The sequence below is a fragment of the Ochlerotatus camptorhynchus genome, unplaced genomic scaffold (genome assembly GCF_037179485.1).
Source record: "Ochlerotatus camptorhynchus isolate MF236.1 unplaced genomic scaffold, CSIRO-AGI_Acam_v1.1 ptg000432l, whole genome shotgun sequence".
Taxonomy (NCBI): Eukaryota; Metazoa; Arthropoda; class Insecta; order Diptera; family Culicidae; genus Ochlerotatus; species Ochlerotatus camptorhynchus.
The window spans coordinates 4743703-4771694 of record NW_027040918.1 but is presented as its reverse complement, the minus strand read 5'-3'; the positions used below and the strand labels follow the sequence as shown (position 1 = coordinate 4771694).

At 39.3% G+C, this 27992-nt stretch overlaps 1 protein-coding gene across 2 annotated transcripts in view; it reads right to left on the bottom strand.

Annotated features, from left to right (window-relative positions):
• LOC135711377 (nuclear pore complex protein Nup88-like) overlaps positions 1–27992 on the bottom strand; it is a 489612-nt gene that overhangs the window by 266499 nt on the left and 195121 nt on the right. Inside the window, exons 3-6 of one of the 2 annotated variants that reach the window (XM_065234234.1) lie at positions 3064–3189; positions 2194–2461; positions 332–1464; positions 18–270 (exon numbers count right to left, since the gene is read on the bottom strand). In XM_065234234.1, the coding sequence (XP_065090306.1) occupies positions 18–270; positions 332–1464; positions 2194–2461; positions 3064–3189 (1780 nt within the window). The remainder of the gene's footprint in view (positions 1–17; positions 271–331; positions 1465–2193; positions 2462–3063; positions 3190–27992) is intronic. The other variant, XM_065234232.1, reaches the window with a different exon arrangement.

Below are 27992 nucleotides of genomic sequence, written 5' to 3'. Positions count from 1 at the left end.
GCGATCGAATCTGCCACTCACATTTCTCCGATGATCTGCTTGATGATTTCCTCCTGCTTGCTGGGCAGCGTCACAATCTTCTCATTCTGCGCCTTTTGCTTCTGTTCCACCTGAACTTGCTGGGCGCTAATCTTCTGCTTGGCCTGGTCAACGTTCTTCTGCAGCAGTTTGGTAGCGTTGCCAATTTTTTCGATCATTTCCGCGTACTTCTTCTCCGAGAACGATCCCTTTGGGAGGCGCAGAGTTGCCAGTCTCACCACTTCCTGGGCCCTAAATCGACGGAAAGTAAAATCATACACATGAAAGCTACTTATTGCCATTTCTAAACTACCTCTTGAACAACGCATTCTGCTTGTCGCAGATATCTTCATAGTTCTCAGCCAACCGTTCTGCCGTTTCGCGAATCTGTTGCTTCTCCTCCTGCAGCTGAGCGATCTCGTTCAGCTGTTGATCTTTGAGCAGCCTCAGCACGTGAACTCTCCTCTCGATCTCCTGACGGGCTTTCTCGTGTTTGACAAAGTAGTGCTCTCGTAGCATCCTCGTTGCCTGAGTTAACAGTTCAAACGATTCCTGCGGCGTTGGTTCCGACGATTGGTCCAGTTTCAAGATGGGCTGAGTAGCTCCCGATTTCAGAATCGACTGAATTCGATCCTGGAAGGGATCTTTCAGAAGCTGCTTCAGCGAAGAATCTGTAGCCGACGAGTACTTTAAACCAGACGAGACCTTCGATTCGCGTATCAAACTGTGATCGCTGATCAGATCCATCGTTACAACTTGGCCGGAAGCCAGCTGCAGCAAGATTCCCGAAGGGGACTGCAACAGTGCGAATCCGAGAACGGGGTTGGAGCTCATGTTCAGAAGAGCTTTTGTACATACAACATACTCGGCGCGGCTCTGGGAGGTGAACAGTGGATACCGATCGCTGGTGTCTTCTTCGTTCTCCACAAACTGTACAAGCTGGCGAGTGAAATCAAGTGTGATCGCGTGGAGTCCAGCGTCGTGATACGCAAAGTACCGGGCTTCGTTGAGCATATCGCGCTTCAAGTGGATCGGACAGGAGTACGTCTTTGCTTCGTCAACACCGGTGAGCCCGAGTTCGAGTTCTACCGTTTCCAGTACCTGCAGGTACCATTCGGAGGGATAGATGACCAAACTGGAGTCCAGCTCGCCGAGCGATCGCTCAGCTGGGGATTCTTCTTCCAGCAGCAAAGCGTGGTGGATTTTGCCATTGCTTTCGGCGATAATTATGGTGGGCGGAAGCGACGGTACTACAATGAGCGAGCAGGAATCCAAACCGTAGTTGTCCTCGACTTGAGGCAAGATCGAGATGGGACCTTGCAGTCTTGGACGATCGGTATCGATGCCGGCGCAGAGGATGTAAACATTACCGTCACCCAGCAGGATTATGATGGGCCACTCGACTTTACCGCCGTTGTCCGGCATTCTGGATTTTAGCACGGAGCCCTGTGGTGAGGTTCAGGTATGAGATGGGGTAAGAGTTTAAGCAAAAATTAGAAATTTTGAACATTACTTTTTCATAACTTTCACTAAGAACTACGCAAAACTTCAGGTGAATTCCAAGAGAATTGTGTCAAGAATTCAAAGGAATGTCTGAAAAATACTTTCAAGCGGAATTCTGAGTGAAAATCAAAAGGAATTCCTGCAGTCTTAGACAAAGTTGTTCTGTATTCCCAATTCAAGTCCGAGGTTAAAATTGAGCAATTTTTTAACTTTTGACAAGCAAATGAATAGTTTTGTGTCATTACCATACATTTTCCCATATGCAATTAAAAATTCCCCCGCAAATTTTGCACAATTGGAATTTTGACCCACCCTATTATACATGTTTGTTCCTTAATTAATGGCTACTTAGCAAACAAAATAAATTTAAAAAGAGTTGTTCAGCCTTCCTTGGTGGATAAAGATTTAGTTGGGTTACACACCGTGAATGGATTTACGTTGCATCTACCTTATTTGAAGTTCGAAAATTTCGTGAAGATTAAAAAACAAAACAAATCATCTAGTCTTTCCCTTTTAACTAAAATTTGATGCAAGCACGACTACGAGGCTCAATGGCTCATCTAGTTAATACTCGCCAATCCAAACCTCCTAACCCCATAATCCATATCACTGAACATCTCTAGCAAAACATTCACACCCAAACGACCACCATACCGATGTTCTGATACTGACCGTCGCCGAAGAAATGCTCAGATTGTCCCGCATCATGGTGACCGTCCTCGAGAGCGTCGTATCGTCGCTGCTGCCGGTCGCCATCGCTGTCGCCGCCGAAACCACACGTGGCGGTGCAATGTCAAAATCAACGGCCGTGTCGCCGAGGCTGCTGAGATAGGCCAGCTTCGCGGATCCGGGGCCCGGTGGAGAACCGGCCAGGGTGCTAACAAGTCCTGGCGAAGGACCAACACGCCACACATGTCGTAGCGAGTCCACATCGTAGACGCTGGAAACGAGAAAATGAAACTACGTATCATGGGAGAGGTGATAGGCCGGGCGCGGGGCTTTCGAGCTTGAGTTGATTATTATTGCTTTTGGGTCTAGTAGGTAGTACTGGGGAAAGGGAGGATTCGGTTCCACTGTGAACCACTTGACGACGTTGTTCTTGTCGCGGCCTAATATATGGTTGTCGGTTTTTTGTCCTGTGGGCAAACGAACGGACGACGACGACGGGTTATTGAAAAAGACGAGGGCGCAGATGACAACGAAGACCACGACGGTCGGTGGTGGTGTTGACCGCGGTCGGACGGGTTTTTGAGGTTAGGTCAAGCGTGACAGACTAGAAAGCGAGGGAATAATGAGAAAACAGTGGTTGAGGCGATGATTTTTGCTGCTGGTCGTGCCTACATACGTAGGCTTTTCTAAAGCAAACAAGCTGAAATTACTCTCTGCTGAGCTGTTCTACATCCTGTTAGACTAGGAGGAGGTTGAATGGGAACGGTTTTCTATTAGCGCTGTAGGACGAGGATTCCGGGATGTGTCTTATAAATTAACAGAACACACAACCGTGTGACAATGGCCGTGGGGGTCGTTTGGTCGTATACGTACCGAATCGAGTTGTCCGATAGGAGAGTCAAAATGTGGGAGTCAGTCGGCGAGGCCGGATGCCAACGGATTTGCAGGATCTCGAGATTTGGATTTTCGGCGAAGAGATGTTCGTCCAGGTTGTAGGAGCTGAAAGAAAAGGAGAGATGGAAAATGAAGTTAGCAATCAATTTTACAAACGAAATCAAATCAAATCATCTCAAGAAAGTATTCCACGGTAAACCGCAAAATGGTCCGCTCTCAGCAGTTCGCAAACGCCGTTCACCGTTTATTTATTTACCATAACCAGTAGCCGCACTACCACGAAAAGCCGTGAATTTCTGAACTGGCGCTGTTAAAGCATATGTGCGTTCGTTCCCGGGATCTGACGGAATAAGCCTTCTTATGTCGTCCTCGCCGTCGTAGGCTGCGAATGCGGTTCCGCGTGTGTTTGAAATAGCGATTGCCTAAATGTACAAGCGATGTTCCGCCGTTCTCTGCGGTGCGTTGGAAGAAGCCTTAAATTGCGAACCGAGGCAAACAATCGTCGGTAGGTTGGTGTGCGCACATCAGGCACCTATATCCTTTCATGCGAGGGGGGGGGGGGCAAAAAGGATTAAAAGCAGTGCGCTCGCTCGCATAGTGTGTTTATAGATTTTTATTTACATTTAAATTTATAAATTAATTTGAAGAAAATGCAAAATACATGTCGGAAATTTCGGAGAAAGTTTTCGATTTATTTGCTTGGGTCGACGGTTGGTGTTGGGATGGTCGGGCGGCTGAGAAAGGAAAAAAAAAGGATTTGTTTGTCAAGCCGCGAAAGTTCATAATTTCACCATTCTGTGTACTACACATGTGATGGTACCACACCACCGTCGAGGAAAGTGCCTTTGATAATGTTCTCAAACCGCGTGAGTGCGAAAAGTACTTGTTCTTGCCGGTTTTTTGAAAAGGATCAAAATTGTTCCATAGGCGACTGGAATCCCAATGTCGAAAGGATTATTATTAGTTGGTTTGGTTATTTACTCGGTTGTGTATTTTTAGGAGAGAATGACTTATTATTTGTCTAAGCGTGATGTGTTCATACTGAAATTTATTTTTAATCAGAGGCACTGACTTGACTCAAGCTGGGTTGGTCTAGATCCATGCAAAAGTATAATAAAAACCAGGAGGACTCATCTACAGTGCATCAACAATTTGCCGAATAATAACATTTAAGAAAAGTTGACCCTTGTTACAGGGTTGTTACAGAAATCCCTATTTCAAATCCACAAAATCCACCCCATTAGAAAAAAATAGCAACTCAAATACCCATAAACATAAGGAATACACTTAACAAATTTAAAGCAGCATTAAACTTTAATTACATCGTACCTCTAAGACATGGAGTCTAATTAGTGGTGCTTGACTACTTTTTTTTCCTTGATTTGTTTTCCCATCAGCTCATGAACCGGGGACCAACGGCTATACTGCCCGTATGCCTCTGAAAATCCCGACGGCGCCGACTGGGATTGAACCCAAGCCGTTTGGAGTGAGATGCAGTCACGCTTACGACTACACCACCGACGCTGCTTGAATTTGAGAACTTAAACACCGTTCAATTAACTTAAAACAAACAACAAGAACTACCAGAAAACCTCAAAGAAGTTAGACGTCCCATGGACGTCAGAAAAAGGGCGTACATTTTAATGAAATTCCAAGATATCCTGGAAAATATTGAAAGTTTTTTGCTAGTTCCATTAACATCAGACAAATTGCGGGAACTTTCAGAAATTAGAATTTATTGAATTTTTTGAGAAACGCGTATTTTGTTTAGAGGAAGTTTTGAAAACTTGAGGGTACTTTCGTAAAACTTCAAGAACGTCCAGAGCTACGCGCAAGTTTTCATTCAGGGTAGTTCGATAGATTTCAGGAAAATTTATAGAAATTCAGTGAAGGTCAAAGTACTTCAGGGCAGTTTTATTAACTTTAGGAAAATTGCAGAAGCTTTACATAAGTTTCCTAAACTTAAGTTGAGTTACAATATATTAAGGGAAGATAAGTAGCTTCGAGTAGTTGAGCGATGCGAACTCAGGCCATGATTTTCAGGAAAATTGAGAAAATTTCCCAGAACTTCCTTAAATTTTAGAATTTTGAAAACCACAAACCACATGAGAACTTAGAAGTTTCAAAAAATATTGAGAACTTAAGAAAAATCTCGGAAACTTCACTAAAGATTCAGAAAACGTCGGGAAGTTCAGAGATCTTCAAAGGGGGTCACATAAATTGTAGGAAGAAATTCCGAGGAACAAATTGCAGTACCAAGGATATCGGGGACGCAAGCCGATATGTGCAAGGACTTGGATGGTAACCTGCTCACTAGACTGCCAATGAATGTATGGGAAAAATTTGACCATCAAATTTCGCTAACAAACCATATACAAAATGTTTATTGCCTGGAAAAATGACCCTATGCCAAATTTGAGCTCAATCGGACATGATTTAGGGGTGGCGCAAACGCGTCAAAGTTTGACTTTTTTCACGCTCGAAAATCGAATTTTTTTTTATGCCAAATGTCTTAAAAATGCATGAAACGTCGAGATTTGGTGTTATCACGAAAAATTTTTTTTTCAAAAATCGACTTTCTGGGATTTTTTTTTATAAGTTCTATATGGAATATCGAAGATTGATGAGTCGGCTTCTAAAACTGTTCACAATTGTCTCCAACCTGCCTATATATCGAATTAAACCACCATTTAGGATCTAATACGAAATAATTCACTAGGGTGGTCCAATTATTCTTCATTAGGGTGGTCCAAAAATTCAAAAATATATGAAAAACCACAAATTTTCATGAGAAATTCCTAAAATCAATTGTAAAAATATCTTGAATTGCGTTAATCTGTTTTTTTTGGGAATCATGAGTTTTATACAAGAGGAACATTTGCCTGAAAAGATGATAAAATACTTGTTTTATCCTTTACCATATATTTCCTTATTAGCTACACCAAATCAGATTTCCTGGTACTCTTATAATTTTTTCGATGATCTTCAACTAATTGTCAAATGCACTGCTTTTGATCTTCATCCGTTGATAGTTTTGAATTGTATGTTTTAATCAATGCTATACCACGCTCTGCATTATCATTAACTACTTCCAAACATTGAACCCGTCTTTTGGCATTTTTAAACTCGATGGAACTACTCCACTGCTCCATATCGACATTCAGCAACGACTTCGGAATTTGGAGAGTTTTGAATAAGTTTTCAATACCACTTCTGCCTTGTACAAACGAGTGTAGTTCAATCGTTGAAATATCGTTGGATTCAGGTCCAGATCATTGTTGGGTGCGCAGCACACGGAAAAAGAAACCAACTTTTCAAATAAATTTTTACAATGAACACACAAAATCGAGCTAGTTGATTTTTAGTTTTATCTGGTAAAGCAAATTCATGCCAAAGAATAAACATTTTCAAAGAATAAATGATTTTGGCCGTCCACCTTGCATTGTGGAACGCACCAGGAGCTCTTATTTGTAATTTTTCATCGATTTTTCCACCCAAATATAAAAAGGCAAGTTGTAGAACCTCTCGGTAATCACCACGGTGGTGTTGCTCTCTAATTTGTTTTTCATAAAACTCCAATAACGCCAATCTTTCTATTTCCGAAATAGCTATTTAAAAAAAAAATCATCATCCATACCCATCCCAAATCTCGAAGATTCATGCATTTTTAAGACATTTGACATCAAAAAAAAAAATTTTGATTTCCGAAATTTCATGTAACCCCCCCCTCCCTTGGGAGATTTTCGAGAGTGAAAAAAGTCAAACTTTGACGCGTTTGCGCCACCCCTAAATCATGTCCGATTGAGCTCAAATTTTGCATAGGGTAATTTTTCGAGGCAATAAACATTTTGTATATGGTTTGTTAGCGAAATTAAAAATTACCATTTTCGCTGGCAGTCTACTGCTCACGAACGAGTGTGAATGTGGATTGAGAGGTGGAAGCAGTACTATGACGAGCACCTCAACGGTGATGCAGCAGAAAACGAAGGTGGCACGGCAACCTAAGTAACAATTTTGGTTTTATGAGGGTTCTGTAGACCATGATTTAGACTTGTAAAATGCTATAAGAGCGCGATAAAACCTGCGATGTTACTTGGGAACAGACCTTGGAGCACGCGCAGAAGACGACAGGCTACCGGCCCCTGATCTTCAAGAAGTTGAGGAGGAGATCGCTCGGCTGAAGAACAACAAAGCAACTGGTGTAGATCAACTACCAAGTGAGTGAAGGGAAGGTGTCGTATGCCCAATCTACAAAAAGGGCGACAAGTTGGATTGCTGCAACTACCGCGCGATCACACTGCTGAGCGCTGCCTACAAGGTACTCTCTCAAATTCTATGCCGCCGCCTGTCACCATATGCAAGAGAATTCGTGGGGCAATGCCAGGCGGGATACATGGGTGCCCTCGCTACCACGGATCAAATGTTCGCGATTCGGCAGGTTCTGTAGAAATGCCGCGAATACAACGTGCCCACACATCATTTGTTCATCGATTTCAAATCCGCAGCAATGGCAGATTATGCACGAGTACGGATTTCCGGACAAACTGACGCGATTGGTCAAGGCGACGATGGATCGAGTGATGTGCGTTGTTCGAGTATCGGGGACACTCTCGAGTCCCTTAGAATCTCGAAGGGGGTTACGGCAAGGTGATGGACTTTCGTATCTGCTGTTCAACATCGCGTTAGAAGGTGTGATCAGAAGAGCTGGGATAGACACGAGTGGCACGATCTTCAGGAAGTCCATCCAGCTTCTTGGCTTCGCCGATGACATTGACTTCATGGCATGGCAGTTTTAAACGATGGCGGAGACGTACATAAGACTGAGGGCTGAAGCTAGGCGGATTGGACTTGCCATCAACGCATCGAAGACAAAATACATGAAAGGAAGAGGTTCTAGGGAAGACAATGTTAGCCTCCCACCCCGAGTTCAGATTGACGGTGACGAAATCGAGTTGGTCGATGAGTTCATGTATTTGGGCTCACTGATGACCGCCGAAAATGATATCAGCAGAGAAATTCAAAGACGCATTATGGCAGGGAATTGGGCCTACTTTGGACTTCGGAGGACGCTCCGGTCGAATAAAATTCGTCCCCGCGAAGTTGACTACCTATAAGACGCTGATTAGACCGGTGGTCCTCTACGGCCACGAGACCTGGACTATGCTCGTGGAGGACAAATCAAACGGAAGGTGTTGCGTACCATCTACGGTGGAGTGCAGATGGATGACGAAACGTGGAGGAGGCGAATGAACAACGAATTGCACCAACTGCTGGGAGAACCATCCATCGTCCACATTGCAAAAATTGGGCGACTACGGTGGGCTGGGCACGTCGTAAGAACGCCACACGACGATCCCGTGAAAATGGTTCTCGAAAGCGCCCCAACAGGAACAAGAAGAAGAGGCACGCAGCGGGCAAGGTGGATCGACCAAGTAGAAGGCGACCTGCGGACCCTTCGCAGACTACGATGCTGGAGCGACCCCGGCGTAGTGGTTCACATCCATACCTCTCACGCCAAAGTTACGAGCTCAAATCTCATCTCCGGACAAGTCACGAATGACCCAATAATCACGAGTGACTATAATAAAAAAAAACTACGAGGCTGGTGAAGTGTGGCCATGGATCGAGTAGAGTGGAGACGACTTCTTCGGACAGCAGAGGACAACAAGGCCTTAGCCTGATTGGTAAGGTAAGTAAGGATATCGGGGATGTTCCATGAACAGACTGCGGGATAATAAGGGAACTGCTGTAAAATTTTGGGCATATTACCTTCAACTTCAAGACGGATCCATAAGCTTCAAGCAAACTACAGACTACAGAAGGAGTTTCATGACTTCAAGGATCACCAGAAAACTACAGGAATGTCAAAAAATCATTTGAAAAGTTTGCAGAGCTTTAGAAGTGTTGCGAAAACTTGTGAAGTTTAAAGATCTGTAGATTTTATAAATATTATAGAAAATTTAAAATAAGGTAAATTTAATGTTAAACTGAAACTCTTTACGTAATTACCTTGGAATTCCTTAGATTGATTGATTTCCTATATTCAGGAGATTTTCGGCCGTATGCAGGATCATCTCCGAATAAATCCTTTGAAACTGTTCTAACAAGTTACTTTGAATCATCCTTAGAATTTCTATTCTGAGAATTAGATTAATTTGAAAATAATTTCAAAATTTTCTTTGAACTTCACGCAAAATTCTCCTCAGATATCCTCCGGAATACCCTTGATTTTTTTTTAAATTAACCTTATAATACGATTCCTGTGGTATTGTGAGATTGAGATTCTCTTCTGAATATTCCTCAATATTCCTTTGAAATTATCATCAGAACACGCTTAAAATTCTAGTTATATATTTATTTTAATCCTCCCTAAATTTCACCCCCTATTCTCCTCACAATCCCCATACAATTCTCCTTCAAGTTCTCCTGACAACTCTTTTGGTGTTCTCCTAAGAATTTTTCACGACTTTATCTCAGAATAATAATCTTGGGATTCTAATCAGAACTCGTTTGATTTTTTCCGAGTTTCTTTTTCAGATTTTTTAAAAAATAATACCTAAAGAATTGTCTTTGAATTTTTCAAATTTATTTAAAATATTCTTCAAATTATCAAGTCTTTAACATTCTCCAGAGCCCATATTTTTTTTCATCCAAATATTGGATTTTATTTCATATTCCTACATTTTGAGTAATTACTCATACCCAGCTTGTTGAAAAAATAAATTTCTGTTTGTTTTACGTCTTTCTGTATTCTGGGGATCAAATTATGAAATCGAAAATGAGACACGTATCGAAAAGGGGGGGGGGGGTGTTTTCATACGCATATTTTTGCAAAGCTTTCATGTGAAATATGTCATGCAATATGCCATTCGACGAGGAATTTATCCAGCATTTTTTTGGAATATCAAGACTAACAGTTGAAAACGGCTTGAACTTTTAAAAAATATACTTTTAGGGGAAATTCTCCTCTATCCACTTGTATTTTAGGTTTGCGAATGTAGGCTTTGGTTCGCGAGGTTATAAGGTTTGATTACAAAATGGCCTCGACGCCTTTTTAATTGTAGGTCTTTTATTCTAGTTCATTTATTTGTAAGGCTCAACCGCGTTAGCTTTACGGAGCCGATAACTCATGTTAAAGTTACAAAACGTACTTAATTCTAGTGGTTTACTAGTAGATGCTCATCTTGAGCTCTTACAAGAGCTCTTTTTCCGGGGCGAATGTTCGGTGGATCCTGTCTTAGTGAGATTCGTTAACTGCTGTTTTCTCACGTGTTCCTGAACCGCAACGCTCAGCTCTGCCACTTTTTCGGAATAGTCTTTGATGCCATATTTTTCGTAACAAACTTGGTCCGCAAGCCGTATTTCCAAACTTCGGACGTGTTCATATCGCTCATCACAGAACAGATCAACACAGACTACAGTGTATCTCAAAATTTATCGTACACCCTAGAAGATTTTTTTTTAACATGATGAAAATATTTATTTTTTTTAAATCGTGACTGGTGATTGAACAGATGTTTATTGATTTATAGCTAAAATTTTGGTTTTTATTGGAGCAGCCTGTATGAAGTTAGATTTGTTTTAGTAAAACGCTCGATTTTCAACTTTTTACCAAGTGGACGAATTTTAGTAAAATTAGTGGCAGATGAATGATCTTTATTACGACTAAAAATGAGCATTTTATTTCAAGAAAACAAAGGCGTTTTTCTTGAGTTGCTCTGACTTTTTGTAAACTCAATCAAATATGCCAAATACTGAGCCAATAATTGATAAATGTATGCTGAGTCAGCTGCCAAAAATTCAGAGACGTAGGGGAAATGGCTCTAATGATGGCCTATGGATCTAAGATTTGGTCCATCGCTAAAAATCTGAAATTTATTAATTTTATCTCGATGAACAGATCATTGGGACGGTACTAATGGCTATTTTTGGTCGCTATAAGGGGCGTTTAGGCCGACATTACATCCATTTCCCCTATCAAGTTCAATCAAACCATTTCCATGTTAGTCATATGCTTAAAATTTGATTTTCTTGCTAAAATGTCAATGTTATAAGGTACGAATGACCAGTTTTGATTTTTTGGCCTATTGTCACCACCACTTACGGAATCTTGAAACGTGATACAGTGCTTTCCCGACTTTGTTAGTTACCGATTTTGTCAGCTCCCGATTTTGAGAGCCTGCAGATTTCACTAAATTTTTGAGTTTTTAAACATGAATTCTCAAACTCTACGCTATGAATAATTGTTATTCTTACATTTCACTGTATTGTGAATGTTAGAGGAAGCGGAGGTGAAATGTGCATACGGGGTAAAATTAACAATTGACGATTTTAAGTGCTTTTTCATTCAAATATCAATCAATTCAACAAACAGGTCTTTCATCCAATGTGCCTTTTACATTTTAATTAATTTACATTACTATAATATACTCCTACTATGAATTATTAGTTTTGAATGGCTGTTTGTTGGAAAAATAATTTCTACCACGGAAAACATTGAATTGTACATACAAGTTTTGATTGTCTTTCAATTTTCAAGAGATAATCAGCCCTATCAGCTTTTGTTTTGGATTGCCGGAGAGGCAGTTTGGATTCCGGAAAGGGAGATCAACGGTGGATGCAATTCAGACAATGGTCGAGAGAGTCGAGAAGGTGTCCAAACAGAAGCGAAGAGGAGATCGATACCCGAGCAAAGTTAGAGATCAAATAGAAATCAGAATTTGCTGTTATGATGTAACTTATTTTGAATACTCCATTTGATCTCATTTTGGTTGACTTAACGGTTAACACAGCAAAAATGAGAGCAAAATTTTACACTGTTGAATCAAACAGAAAACTAATTCTGCTTTCAATGAAATCAATTTGATTACTGATTTTGCATTCATAATGTTTGACTGAATACGGGTCTGTCTATAATGGTTAGCATCCATGCTTCTCACGCTGAAAGATTTGAGCTCAAATGTCACCTCAGGCTAGTCACGAATGACCTAAAATGTGTTAAACAAAACAAATAAAAAATAATCGTTAGTTCAACGACAGATGAACTTACAAATTTTAAACAAGAAATTAACAGCAGAACTTCAAGTTAAGTTGTTAAGTTTAAAAAGTATTGACTGCATAATGAACGCACAATATGATATCAGACTTCTGTCGCGACAATTGAAATCAAAATGAGTTTTCATTATGATAGGAACTGCAAACTTTAATATCGATTTGCTTTCATTTTGTTAACCAACTTTGCTCGGGTATTTTGTCCGTGAGAACGATCGACGTCAAGAATGCGTTCAACAGCGCAGCTGAAAAGCCACTGCCAAAGCGCTGCATAAAATGAGGGTCCTTGACTACCTGTGCAGGATTCTGAGTAGTTCTACAAGGCCCAACGCACGCCTTTGTCTCAAAGTGCGTGTGGAAATACCTGGGAGTGATGATCGATGACCGGCTAAACTTCAACAGCCACGTCGAATAAGTCTATAAGAATGCTTGGAAGGCCATCAATACAATAGCTAGAATCATACTGAACAACTCTATTCCTAGCAATATCAAGAGGCGTCTTCTGGCTAGATACTGAGGTATGGAGGTCCAACCTGGTCAACCACCACCGGAGGCAGTTCCTATCTGGCCACGGCTGCCTCAGGAAATACCTGCATCGGTTCGGACACGCAGCGTCACCCCTCTGTCCGGAGTATGGCAACGTGGATGAAACGCCGGAGCATGTGGTCTTCGACTGTCCAAGGTGCGAGACAGTGCGAAGGGAGATGCCTGTCCTTAACGTGGAGAATGTCGTCCATGAAATGTGTCCAGAGGAAGGCACTTGGAATGGATAGAGGAGCAGCGATCTAGCAACGCCAGCTAGCACTGAGAGTATGAGAAGTAGTCGCTTCAGCGTGGTCCCGGGGGATCCAGGCAGAGGAGAGAGTAAGGAATGGGCTTTAGAGCTACACTAGGCAACTAGTGGATACCACACCGTGCCAACTTCAATACAGGTCTGGCTTTTTGACCCCCCCTCCCATTTCCTCCTCTGCTTTGAAAGTTGATACATATTTCATTATCGTCAAAGGAAAATTCATTCAATAATTCTAATTATTTGATGGTTTAGAAGAGTTTTTACAAATAATAGGACAAGGTGGGGTAAAACGCACCCTGGCGTTATATGACCAACAGCGTTTTTTCTCATACTTTTAAAAGACTACTTGATATTAACAATTTCCCAGATGACTGTTCTTCAGCTCTTCTAGTGATTATCGGTGAAACTCCATTAAATTTGATTTGCAAAATATGTAAGCGCTGATGGTCATATTATCCCATAGCACCCCGTACCCTATAAGGATTGCATTATTCTGTTATAGTTTTGATCAAAAAAATAATGGGAAATTTTTCACGATTTTGCCAGTTTCCCGTTTTTGTCAGCCTAAAATTTGAGAAGGGGCTGCCAAAATCGGGAAAGCATTGTATTTCAATAATTTCAACACTTTCGTTTTTTGCTCAATATAATATAACAGTAATGACTTTAGCGACTAAAATTACGGAAATAGTGACCAAATAGTGACTTTTAAATGCTAAATAAGTAACCATTTATATGGTTACTTAGAAATTCAAATACAGTTTGATATTGAAATAATCTTTTTATGTCATGGAACTTAAAATAAAATTTCATAAATTCCTCTAATTTAATCGAATCTCACAACGGAATCTCCTGTTAACAGCATTTCAAGTGATTTGAATAATTTACTTTTGCCTGCATTCGAAATCTTTAAAATTTGGATATATCTAGGTAGATAACTTTGATAATTCGCTGAGAATATTTCACAGAATTTCTTCAGAATGATCTCGAGAACTTTTTTAGAATAATTCCCCTTCCCATAAACGTTGAGGCAAATAAGCTTTTACAAAAATAATATTGCATTCTTAAAATTCTTTGCAGAACAATCAACAAATATTGGAAATATATTATTTTCGTAGTTGGAAATGCTTAAAATCAAATATTAGGATTAAAGTGGACATTTAATACGATAGATGAGGAGATGAAAGTAAAGAATGAATAGTTCCGTAATAGTGTGAAATTTGTATACAGAAAGTAAAAAACGACCAAAAGATAATTTTGAGGAAGGTACGAATCGGGTAGAGCATCTCCTTTACCAAGCTCATCCGTTAATGAGGGATGGTGAGGGGTGTTTCCCCCTGCCACCGGCAAAAAGAATGATCGCCGATTTGCTCATGTACCTCCGATCTGCGGAAACAGTTCTATTGATTGTTTCACACTCAAGTCCCATCTGACGTAAACAACTACTTGATTCGTACCTTCCTCAAAATTGTCCTTTGCTCACTTTCTACTTTGTATATACAATTTTCACACTACCGTACTATAATGGAACTATCAGCTCTATAATTTAACCTCCTCATCGATCGTATAAAATCTCCACTTTAAGTCTGATATTTGAAGTTGAGCATCTCCGACTTGAGAATCGTTAAATTCACGCATGAAGTAATAACACATGATTAGTTAAGGTAGATTATTTTCGATTTTTTATTGATTCATCTAGGAACTTCCTGAATGCTCCTTCCATAAATCTATTTTCAATTTATTTGAATTCTCCTTAGAATTTCCATAAAATTAACCTCAGAAGTTTCATAAAGTTGCTGCTTAGAATAATCTTAGACTTCTTATCTGCATTCGATTGGAAATTCAATTCGTATTCTCCTTAGAATTCCAATATTTAGTATTTCCTCAAAATTCTCAACACAAAAATCCATAACATCCATAAATTCGATTCTATTGGAATTCTTCTAGGAATTTATTTCAAACTCTCTAGAATTCTCTTGGAAGTATCTTCAGAAATCACCCCAGATTTTTTTTTGAACTACCATCTTTGGAGTTCACGAGATTTTCATGGAATTTTCATCAGAGCACCTTATGCAAAATTTCAGAACCAATTTTGAATTCTTATTAGAATTTGACCTAGAATCCTCGTCCAATCATCATTATTTCCAAAACAGCTGAATTTTGCGTCTCTATTAATTTAAACAATAATCAAAAGCAACTCTCGTATGTGTTAAGCCAAGTTTGACTATATAGGTAAACCTGGCTTAAGATTTAAGTTGAAATAAAGAAATTGGTCCTCAGAGCACTTAATTTTACATGAAACTTTCGTAGTCTGTGCTTTGGTATTCTTCTCTGATATATCTTGGTGTCATCCATAGAATACTTTTAAATTATCTTAAAATTTACTTTGGATTTTTTAAAGTTCTTAATCATCCTTGAAAGGCTTTTGAAAATCCATCGCAGACAAATACCTTTGGAAAGTTTACAAGATTTACAATCTATTTTCTGGGAAAAAAAAGTATGTTTTCCCAGATTTTTATTCGAAATTGATGGCATTTCCCAATAGTTTTCTTGGTCTTCTAAAGTTTTGGTCATCCTGGTTAAAATTTTCAATTTTTTAACAGATGCGTATATTTTGTCAAAACGACTACAGACATTCTTAGTGCCAAATACTCAATCAAAACATTTTGTTAATATTTTTAAATTTTACTCTATTTAAGGTAGTGAAAAAGTGACTTTAGTGACTATTTTTAGGGAAATAGTGACTTTAGTGACTTTTTGGTGTAAAAAGTGATTTTTTAGTGACTGGCTTCAAAATAGTGACCAAGTCACTAAAAAGTGACCTGCTACCAGCCCTGCAATATGAACAACCCGGAAATTATTGAGATTTAAACCAGGCAAGTCGTGACATGAAAATTCACTGGCACCCTGATAACCTTCATCAATTCAAAATTGTTACTTGGGCATTATATATTGTTATGTAATTACATGGCATTATATTTCCATTATGTATATCTTAAATTATTCAAACAAAAAAGTTAGATTTTCGATTTTAATGATAATAGGAACCACCCTAGAATTCATTGTCATAAAAATTAGGGTCTAACTATAAGGAACAACTTTGTAGAAGAGAATTTTAGTCTAAAGTTTCAATTTCAGGCTCAAAACATATCATTCCACCTAAATCTGCATTCTGGACCACTGTGCATTGTCATTAGACACGAACTCAACCCCGCACTGCGACACACCAAGATTTCAAGATCCAAGCTGTTTTTAGATCAAAATAGTGGCAGTTTTATGAATAAAAAATGAACAATCTTGAAATGTAAGACTGTTTGAATGATCTAAATAAACCATTAACCATCAGACATAACAAATGTAAAAGACCGAAATTACCAGTTTTTTATAAGGATACAAACTGGTATACCGGTAAAACCGTTTAAATAACCCCAATCAAGATTGATTAAATTCTTACCATGAAAAAAAGCAACTCATGGGATTTCCGATGAACTTCGACCTATTATTATCCCGCGTTTTACTGAAAAATACCAACACGTCAATTGCGTGAAAAGATATTTTACAGACGGGTCCCATCTCAATTGATCCACTGGCTTCGGTGTTTTCAATGAAAGCTCTAGCGCCTTCCGCAAACTTCAGGAATCTTGTTCCGTTTTTGTTGCTGAGCTGGCAGCAATAAACTTCATTACTTCATCTCTCATTAAATTCATTTCAAACATACGCACGGATTTGGCGTGATTCTGATACAAGGTGATAGTTAAATCTTTGTATGGTTAGGGCGTGTAAGAGCTGCTTTACCTACCTTGCCATTCAGGGTCGTATATACGATCGACCTCCAGGAGAAATTACAATAGAGCGGACGTTCATCCCAATGTTGGTGGCAAGGTGGAATTTTACAAATAAGATGGCAGTGTGTCTAAAACCGCCAACTGGCCTTTCCACCAAACAATTTATTTTGACCCGAAAGTCGTCAGTCACAAAGGTTGGCACGAATCATTTCGATTAAAAATGTCTTTTAACAACCTTGGATTTTTCCTGGAGGATCTAAAGCATACATATCTCGATGAACATTTCAAATGGTCCTATCTGCTTTGATAGATTCTCTTCATAGACTTTCTTTTTCGTCAATAACTCAGCTGCAAAACCTTTCCCTGTTGTATTTGACGTTTTGGACGCTAGATAAGAACCTTCTTGGTCAAACTAGATGGTAGAATTAGCGCGAAATCTGTTTGCATAGCAGTGGTTATGAAAAGAGAAAGTCGATGAAGAGAATCGATCAAAGCAGATATGACCATTTGAAATGTTCATCGAGATATCTTCTGATTTTGCTCTTAAAATACTAGGGACTTCCATTCGCGGTCCGGTCAAGCCACAGAATATATAAATGCATACAACACTATACTTTGAAAGCTCTCAATTATTACACTAAGCTAAATATGTTGGAATGACTCAAACGACAGGTGCATTTTTTATGATCTTGGATGGCTTGGAGCACATCTTAAGACCTCATATTCTATAATTTCAACCCAGCACTGCAACTTCCAAGCAGCCAACCAATATAATTTCTCCACAGTCAATAACTGGCGGGCGATGTTTGCAGCATAAACAGCGAACTAATTACCGCTCCTCTTTTAAATAATCCAATAATAATCATAAAAATTACATTTACATATTTTAATAAAAATCCAAAATTTGCTGACACCGTCAAACAGCGGTCGGTGTGGGAAGTGCCGCACCAGAAATCACAATTAACCGGCGCAAATGAGTAGCTGCTGCTGCTGCTGCTGCTTCGTCCAAAAGGTAGGTTTAGCGTTGCTTCATCTCATCCTCAGGAGTATCTCCATGGTGGAAAGGATGAGACGACAACGGTGCCAATATCGTAAAAAGAGTTGCGAAACGTCTTACGCTCGTTTTTACTACATTTCTCCATCCAGGTGAGGAGGACCGATTTCCCGGGGTGTGTGTGTCTGTGTGTCACTTCTAGTTAGGTGGCATTACGGTGGGCGAGTAGAGGGATTCACCTCGCGGATATCATCGACAACCAGCACGCAAAGCACGAATCTTGATACCGAAATGAATTTTAATACTTTTATAAAGTTTTTAAATTAACACTTTCACTTCGGTCGTCGGGTGATGTCTCTCGGGTGGATTGGACCGGGGCTTTGGTTGATTGGTATAAGAACGTGGTTTTGGTGGTTGATGAGAGACGGGTGCCGGAGGAGTTGGAAATTTGAATCTATACTATGTGTCTCTAAACTTGAAAGGTACGAGAAATCACGAATTGTGGAGGCAAACTTCTTCGTCGAAACGATACCGCACTAAATCCGTGATCTTTAGCTTTAGGTGGTGATTATGCAGTTTTGAATAAATTTCACATTGCCGCTATGGGGTACGGACCGAGATGGGTTGACATCGTTTGAAGAACTTGTAAATTCCGGAATATTTTCCCAAATGTTTTCGAAAATCACATTTCCAATTAACGAAAGGTAGCAAACGCAGATCTACCATTTGGAACTGAAGAAGACAAGTGACAGCGAGCAGAGGTGTTTAAAAGCCATAATCATTTCCAAACTCAACCCCCGTTGCGACTCAGAACTGCTCCCTCGGGGGGCAAATTTGACACCCACTATGGGAAATGTAGGTACCTACGCAAAGGAGTTTGCTAAATGGACGAAAAAGACAATCGCAATGCTGCTACAACTGGATAGTTGTTAATTTTTAGTGCCTTCTTCTCGATGATGACGACGACTGCCGCTTATCACTTTGACAACAGTAGCGCGGTGCAGATCGCGGCTAAGGGGGTTGATATCTGGCAGGTGGCACATCGCAACGTGGAAAAACGTACTTATTAATGATGGCTGCGGAACGACAAGTGCCAACATTGATGGCAATAATCGTTGACGGGTGTTTGTGCTGTTTTCACTTCGGATTGGGGCTTTCGGGCAATTTGTTCTAATTAGAATAGGAGTGCCGTGTTTTCGTTGATTAATTCTTTGATTGGTGTTGAACAAAGCAACAAACAATATCAGAAATTCTAGAGAATGAAATATTGCTATAAGCACCTGACAGAACAGTGAGCGGTACAAGGAAGCAAGGGTGAGCCGAGGCTTGAGGCATGAATTCATCATTCATCAACATTTGTTTTTTTTTAAGTCCGATTAAGGAAATACACTGGAGTCGCTTTTTACGCGGTTTTTTTTACACGGTTTTTTTACGCGGTTTTTTTTACGCGGATTTCAGAATTTACGCGGTTTTTTTTTACGCGGATTCCGGAATTTACGCGGTTTTTTTTTACGCGGATTCTGTTTTTTTTTTTACGCGGATTTCAGAATTTACGCGGTATATCGCTTTTTACGCGGTTTTTTCTTACACGGTCTTTTTTTACGCGGTTTTTTTTACGCGGATTTCGGAATTTACGCGGTTTTTTTTTACGCGGATTCCGGAATTTACACGGTTTTTTTTTACGCGGGACGTATCACCCGCGTAAAAAGCGACTCCAGTGTATAGCGAGGATCTCTCTCTCTCTCTCTCTCTCTCTCTCTCTCTCTCTCTCATTTTCTTCTTCTTCTTCTCATTTCAAGCTTATTGCTTACCGCAAATTAGCTTATTATGTGTTCTCAACTTGGTGTTTTACTCGATGCACATCTACTGTTATTAATTGAGAGCTTTAGATGCGTCCCAACAAACATTGGAAGCGGAATAAGAGCTTATTCAGCAAAAAAAAATAACTTATTCGGCCCTTAATCAGCACAAATTGTTTGTTGGGGAGTATCATTTTTGCATTAGTATAATTTTGTGGCAAGCACAATCATACTCTATGCCCAGGGAAGTCGAAAAATTTTCCAATCCGAAAAATTCTTAGACCAGGACCGGGAATCGAACTCAGCCACCTCCAGCATGATATTGCTTTGTAGTTACACCTTTACCGACTGAGCTAAGGGAGGCACCGAGGCTGCAACCTCCTTTTTCCGTCCATATACACAGCTTGTACCAGTGTGCATGTCGAGGCCCAGCTCCACAGGGATTTTCTCCCCGATAATAGATTCTCAATCCAACATCGCTTCGTTTCTTGTGCTTTTCGCAGATGAAAAGCTTATGCTTTCTGAACTTCCCCATCACGATCCGGGACCTCAGGTGGTAATTCGTACACTCACACATATTGACTGTTGCCTTCCACAGGCTTTGTATGGCACTGCCTTTCCATCCGAATAATGGAAAATTATTTCACAGTTGTTCCAAATTGCATATAGCATAGACTCTTTCGAGAAGCGTTTTCACCACTAAAAACCGGTAAGTTGCTTCCATCTCAGCAGCATTTGCATTCAGTGTCCCGTCCAAATTTTTCACTCCCATTGGCAAAGTCGAATGTGATGTTTACTTCTACCGACCTCATCATAACATTTGATGTGCTTCTAACGGCGAAGAAATAACAACGACAAGGAACGAAGCACGACGAGAAAATAGCTTCTACCGGCTAAGTAATCGCGTGATTAACTAATTATTTTTAATCAAGCTTCTATTTGATAAAGCCATTTCTCCTAATAAATTTTGATGTATGCAAAAACAAGTAATAACAGTATCTTTTCCGATACCGAGATCTAATTGTAATAGTGAGAGATTTATTTAAGAAATGTTTAAAGATATCTATAACTTGATACAAATGAGATCTAATGAAAATTGTTGACGTTCTCAGTGCAAGAAAATTATCTAACACTCCGCAGTCCTAAATTTACAAGATTCTGAACATTTGTTTAGAGTCTAAAACTATCTTTTTTTTCAGATTTCTAGACCAACATGTGAAAAGGGTCAATTAGCTAATTACGTAAAACTTTAAACGTCCATTTATAGTTAAAGAAAACAGATCAACGTTAACAAAATAGACTATAGCATAGAGACATAGTGACCAGGGGCCGCATGGCGCATCTCGAAACGAATGTTCTAAAATAAGTTTGAAAATTCTCTGTTTGAGCCCCTAAAAAAATATTTATAAAAGTCCAGAAATTCACTGAAGATCATTGAGCAAAAAATCATGGATTCATCCTAAGATTTTCATCAAATTTTAAAGCTTTTTCTAGGAATTAAATGAAGCTTCTTTCCTATATTTCTATTTAAAATTCGCTTGGATTCTCTTTAGAATTCCTGGAATGCCGATACGGACGCTTACTCAACGGCTCTATTGGTCTCTGGGCCCAAAAAACGTGGACACAACCTGGATAGCACAAGCAACAAATCGTCGTCCGGAAATTGAACCGGGATGTCTGATCTCCACAGACGCAAAACTGTTGTCTTCCTTCACCATATAATCCCCCTTATTCTGCGAGTCACGTGACTCTCTCTCACCGGTGAGGTGACAATTGTCACCTCGTGTGAGGTGACTCTCCATTTGATTTACATGGAGAGTCACCTCACACGAGGTGACAATTGTCACCTCACCGGTGACAGAGAGTCACGTGACTCGCAGAATAAGGGGGAATGTGATCACTCGCCCTCCTAATCACTAAAGAACGGGCCGAGCAATATTTGATCGATTGACCACCAGGTCGAACAGCCACGTCGTAATCGAGACGACGTAAAAATGGCCAAATATCTAGCTAAAAACGCACTTGACCTCAACCAACAAGAGGACCTTTCGGATCGTTTAAGTAGACCGTCTTTCCGTTCCACGTCTATACTTTACAGACTTCTGGAAATCTCCAGCTCGTACATAATCATCTAAGCTCAAAGCTCTATACTGCGCTGCCTTGCATTCGAATCGGTTGTTTGCATGTGCAAGATGTACGGTCGGGATCGAACTGAGTGGTCGCAATCGAATATTTGCCTGTTTGTTATCTATAAAGTCCTGCTTCTCTAAATTTGTAAATTATTCTGATATTTCACTTGAACATTTCCATAAAATTGTGTAGAGTTTATTTTGGTGATGTCCGTTGAATAATCACCGCAATTCCCTTAAAGTTATTCTCAGACTTCCTTTGGAATTGTACCCTCAAAATTTGATTCCTTTGGTATTTTTAACGGATTGTGGGATCCTTTTTCACAATAGCTTGTTGTAATTCTGACATTCATTCTAAAATCTTATCAAAATTCTTTTGGAAAAAAATTCCAAGAATCTTGAAAATCAAAACATTCACGCACCACAGGAAGTTGCAATCCAGCCGCAACAGGAGATGGATGTGTTAAAAATCTAAAGAAACCCGCCCTATTCGACTTCTTTGTACAGCTGGATAAAGTCGGCGAAGTTGTCCATGTAAAAATCGCGCAGCTTCTCTGGCTTCTGGTGCGATCGTAGCATATCCATGGAGGTGCCTCCGCTCAGCATCAGCAGTTTCGGGAAACCGCAGCGTGATCCAAAGCCCATATCCTGTGGCAGCATGTCTCCGACGAACAGGACACGCTTCGGCCGAGTCACTTTGAACTGCTCCAGAACAAAGTCTGCCAAATTCTGTTTGGGTTTGCCGAGACCGGTGGTACGTTCCAGCACTTCGATGAAGTATTCCTGTCCGATGACGTCCATATGGTGACCCAGAGGCCTAAATGCCCTTAATTTGGGCCCATACATAAATTCAGCAATCGACTAAATTTTCAATAGCGACCAAAAATATCCATTAGTACCATCCCAATGACGCGTTCATCTTGATAAATTTAATAAATAGCAGATTTTTAGCGATGGGTCCAATCTTAGATCCATAGGCCAACATTAGAGCCATTTCCCCTATTCTAATTATATTCTGGTGATATTTTTAAAACGAATGCTGAGGAGAACTCCAAGTGAATTTTCATGAGAAATCTCCGTTGAATATGGAATGGAGTATTCTGAAGTCTTCAGAATTACTTGAAAGTTCACCAAATTTTCCTGAAGGTAATGAAACTGCCTTGAAGTTCTTTTGTAGTTTGAGAAACTAGCCTGATGCTCATCGAATTTTTAAACTTCCCTGAACTTGGACTTCCTAAAGTTTCCTCAATATTCCTAACGATCATGGATCTTCTCTAAGGTTTTAAAAATTTGCTGAAGGTCTCGAAACTTCTTTAAAATGTTTGTAATTTCCCTAATGTTAACGCAACTGCTCTGAAGTTTTCTGTTCTTTCCTGAAGTGTTCGAAACTTCTCTAAAGTTTTTGCAGTTCTCATGAAGCTTGTTGTACTGCCCTGAATTTACTTGAACTGTCCTACAAATGTTTAAGCTTCCGTGAACTTCTGAACTTATGTGAAGACCTCAATAATTTGCTTAACATTTGAAGTTTTCTGAAAATCTGAAAATTTCTTAAAGTTTCCCGTTAATTTTCTGAAACTAACTCCCCCTGAAATTCCCCTTTTTTTGGAAGTTCCTGAAGACCTCGGATCTTCCCTTAAGTTTCGTAGAGTTTTAGGAAGTTTTAAAAATGTTTCTGAAGATCGCTGCACTTCTGTGAAGTTTTCCTTAAATTTCTGGAACTTCTTTAAGCTTCTGCAATTTTCTTGGAATCAAATCAAAATAATTAATATTGTTCTATGATTTTCACTGAAGTTTTCAAACTTTTTTTTTAGAAGTTCATAGAACCACCGACGAACCGACTGGAGCATTTCGTTTGTCCGCAATTGGATTTGTCAAATGAGCGATCAAGATGTCCTTGCTCATGATAAGATGCGATCGGATGAGTAGATGGCGGTAGTGTTCAACGTATTTTAAACATGGCGTCTTAGGTAAGATTTTGAAAGAAGCTTCTCTGAGCTGTCACGTCGGTTCGTCTAGACTTTCCTGATGCTATTAAAACTGTGCAGAAAATTCAGTGCTCAAGGCTGCCCTGAATTTCTCAGTATTTTTTATAAGAACCCAAAGTTTAACTGATAACGGCACCGGTGGTGTAGTGGTAAGCGTAATTACCTTTCACCCCAGCAGGCCTGGGTTCAATCCCAATCGGCGCCGCCGGGATGTTCTGAGGCATAACATCTCTGATCACGCCTTCCTTCGGATGGGAAGTAAAGCCGTTGGTCCCCGGTTCATGAGTTGATGGGTCGATAGGTAGGGTCCAGGTGTGGGAGCTGCCTTCCTGGCACGTCGGTAGCATTGGTGCTCAGCACGGAAAACAAGATCGACAAAAAAAAACAAACCAAAGGAAAAAAAAAAAAAAAAGTTTAACTGACATTAATTGAATTGCCTTGAAGTTTCCATACTTTATAAAGGCTCACGGAACTTTGTCTTAAATCACTAATTTTCCCTGAACTTATCTGGTCATCACTGAAGTTTTCTATGCTTACTTGATGAAGTTCTCTAAATTTGTTGAATGTTCCGGCTAATTTTCTAATGTACAGCTAGCGTTCAGAATCATAAGGGCTTAACTGCGATGATCGATTCTCTTCATCTATTTTCGCTAGATTGACATTTCTCGACGTTTGATGCTGCTGTTGCTAGCTAATACAACCTTCCACTACACTGGATTGTGATAATTTCGGATAATAGGTTCACTGAACTGTGGTAATGCGAAGAGAAAATCGATGAAGAGAATCGATAATCGCAGTTTGGCCCTTACGATTCTGAAGGCTAGATATTCATAATTCCCTGATGCTTCTGAAATTTTGCGGATCAATCGTAGAATTCTGGGAATATCCCATAATTCAAATGCAAAATCCCTTAAATTAATGGGATTGAGCTGAAGTTATCCGATCGTCCATGAAGACTCGAAACTTCGGTAAATATAAAGGAACTATCTAAAATATCTGTTTTTTAGAACTTCTTTTGACATTCTTGAAGATATCGGTGCTTGCTAACAGTTCTCGCATTTTTTATTAATAGAATCTAATCAACGTAGCTGAATTCGCGCAATTCTTTGAAGTTTTTGAAATTTCCATGATATAACTTTAATGTGTTCCAGAAATTTTCCCGGAGCTATGCTGAAATTTCCGGAAATTCCATGAGTTTCTCGAAACTTCTTTAAGGTTTCTGCAATTTGCTTGAAATTATTTTAACCGCCCTTTGATTTCCTGATTTGACTTGATGTTCTTAGAGTTTCCCTGAAGCTCTCAACTACATTGAAAATGTCGGTTATGCGCCGAAATAAATGAAATTCTGATAAACACCTCCCTGAAATTCTCTGGACTTCTGTGATGTTCCTGAAATATAAGATTTCATAAATTCTCTGAAAGTCTCTGTACTTCCCTTAAATTATCGGAACATCTAAAGGGTTCTCGATTTCTTATTCATCACATCATGGAACTATCTCACTCTTATAGATCTTCAAACCGCTTCAAAAACTTGGATTAAAGCTACGGGAACTGCCCTTTAGACCCCTGAAATTCCCCACTCTAGATCTAGTTTTCCTGAGGTACTTAGAACTTTCCACAATTTTTCTCAAGTTCTCTATATTTCTGAAGTTCTCTTGACACCGGTGAAGCTCTCCAAAATTCTATAAACTTATTAAAAGCTCTTGCAGTTTTTTCGGAAGTTAATAAAACGGCTTTGCGGTTCTTAAAGCTTCCAGTAAGTTCCCCATATTTTCAGTATATTTACTACTCTTCTGTTCAAGAAGTATTCAGCATTTTCTTTCATTCCTCAGAACTTCTGTAAAGTTCCTTCAAATGTTGTGAAGTTAATGGGATTTCACTGAAGATCTCTTATCGTCCATAAAGCTACATAGTACATAGAATAAGAAACTTAAGTACATTGAATGTTTTGAGATCTAAGACTTGCTAACATTAAGTAATCTCAACATTTAATGGGTTTGCAAATTTTCTTTAAAAAGGTTGCCTTAAAAACATATTAAAAAGCATATTTTTAACGCATTTAAACCATAGCTTTCTTATTATAAGCCTGAAAGTTAGCCGTTAAAGTTCTGTAACAACCATGAAAAACTCAAGGAATTTAGCCTAATGAATCGACACCCTGTAGATAGAGAAAGATAATTTCATAATGACATTCGACACACTGCAAGAAGAATATGGCTCAGCATTGAAATAAATTCACGCTAATAAAGTTGAAAATAGTGACAGTTACTTTACTGACTAGACCTTAAAAAAGGAGACTTTTTAGTGCCGTGCTTGAAAAAAGAGACCAAGTCACTCAAAAATGACTCCCTATCAGCCCTGCCCTCATGAGAACCAGCCTGATATCCATGAGCATGAGCATGAGCATGAGCATGATTGACCGCCCACGGTTGCTACTCTGTTATTGCCAGATCAGCTGTAATTACACAGAGAACCAATAGACGATGCTTGGGACTAGCACACATCCTCACTGTGTAAAAACTGGTGATCTCAAACTAGGCAATACCAGCGCCGGCCGCGCCCGAACGCAGGTCAAGAAAGGAATGGGTAGGATGACGTGACACTCGCTTTGATGGAAGCCGAGAAATCCTCTGCACTTCCACGAGGAATCACTGGGATGTTGGGTAAGAGGGTAGGGTTTGCAGCAAGGTTCGTTTTGGCAAACGATAAGCTGAAGTCATGTCCTAACGTTAGGAAGGGGATACTGTATAAATAAATAAAAGGGAATGATATCACCCAAATAACCAAATGGAGCAGCACCAACAGCAACTGGCCTTCTCGTAGGCTTTCTTCGACCCATCTCAGGTATCTCCTTCAAACACACGATCCATCTAGTCGATATATAATTAATAAAATATAACCAAATACAAACAACCTCGATCTTTTCACTCAGATTCTTTAAACTCATGCTATTTTAATATTTTAATTGCATGGTATGATTGAACTCAACTTTGCCTATTGAATGAATCCACAATTTAAGTAAAGAATCAATTTGCTAAATAATCGAGGTTATTTGAGCATACAACAGTTATAAAAACAAGCATCCATGAATATTTTTTGAAATAGCAAAACTCTGCAAAGGTTAAACAATGTAACCTAATGTATGACGATATCCAATTGATTTTCTGGGTAATCCAAATTCTGAAAACCAGAGATCATATTATATCATAATAAAATACCAATGATATGCTATTTGATACACCTTCTGGTCCTTCAGGATCTGCAGGAAAACTAGTTTCTTTAACTAAATTTTTTTAGTTATAATGATATAATGATAATATAATTTACAAGTCATGCAATATATAAAATATAAGTAATGTAAAATAAACAAGCATTGCAAAATACAAACAAGCTCGATTTTAGTCAACCTCAATACATTTAACTGATTTCAACTTTTGATATTTTATTTGAATTGAGACAAACACTTTAGTATGCACCATGGAATGGCTTAACTAAATATGGAATGCTTTTAAAAATATTGGTAAACTTTAATAATGAATCAATAGTCACAAAAATCGAGGTAATTTGGACAGTTAACAGTTTTCATGAAATTGTAATCATGCATTAATTTTTTTTTTGTATTTTCCTGAACGTAGGCTGAAAAAAGTGAATCATTATAATATTAATCTAAAAATGTTCCATCATCAAAGAGCTGAAAATAAACTTTAGGATTTAATAAATCCAGCCTAAACGGAGGACTCGAGAACACAATAAGCTCCCTCATAACTCATATTCCAAATCTGATTAAATAAGTATTTACAAGTATATAAATAGATATATCAACAAGTAATGTATTTTTCTCTCCTGGAAAGGAAAAATAAAATGGTTAATTGCACTGTCATATAAACTTTAAACATACATTGGAGAAAATCAAATGATGTTACGTTGCTTCTTCCAGATGTGTTTTGATCCTGTTTTAAATATTTATCATTGAATGTATAATAACAATATAATATGACCTGGGATTTATTCAAACTCAAACTCCACGGTGGTGCCCTTTAGACAAGGATAAGCCTCTACTACCGATGATCTTTTAAACCTGGATCTCGACCGAACTCTATTGCGTTTCAAACGACTGTTTTTTCTTTCATAATTGGTCGTCATGATCATGTTAAGGACACACCTAACAACACAACAAAAACTGATCGGTCAAGTGCCAAGCTTGCATGTTCGATCCGGACATATATGTTCTTAACGAATCATGCTTCAAAATCATAATGGATTATTCGTAGACACCTCACCGTAAAAACCCGAGGAACATGCTTCATGCGATCGAGGTCATCCCTCTGACAAATGGGAACGATGAAAATAAATCTCGATTACTCCCCCGAAGGGA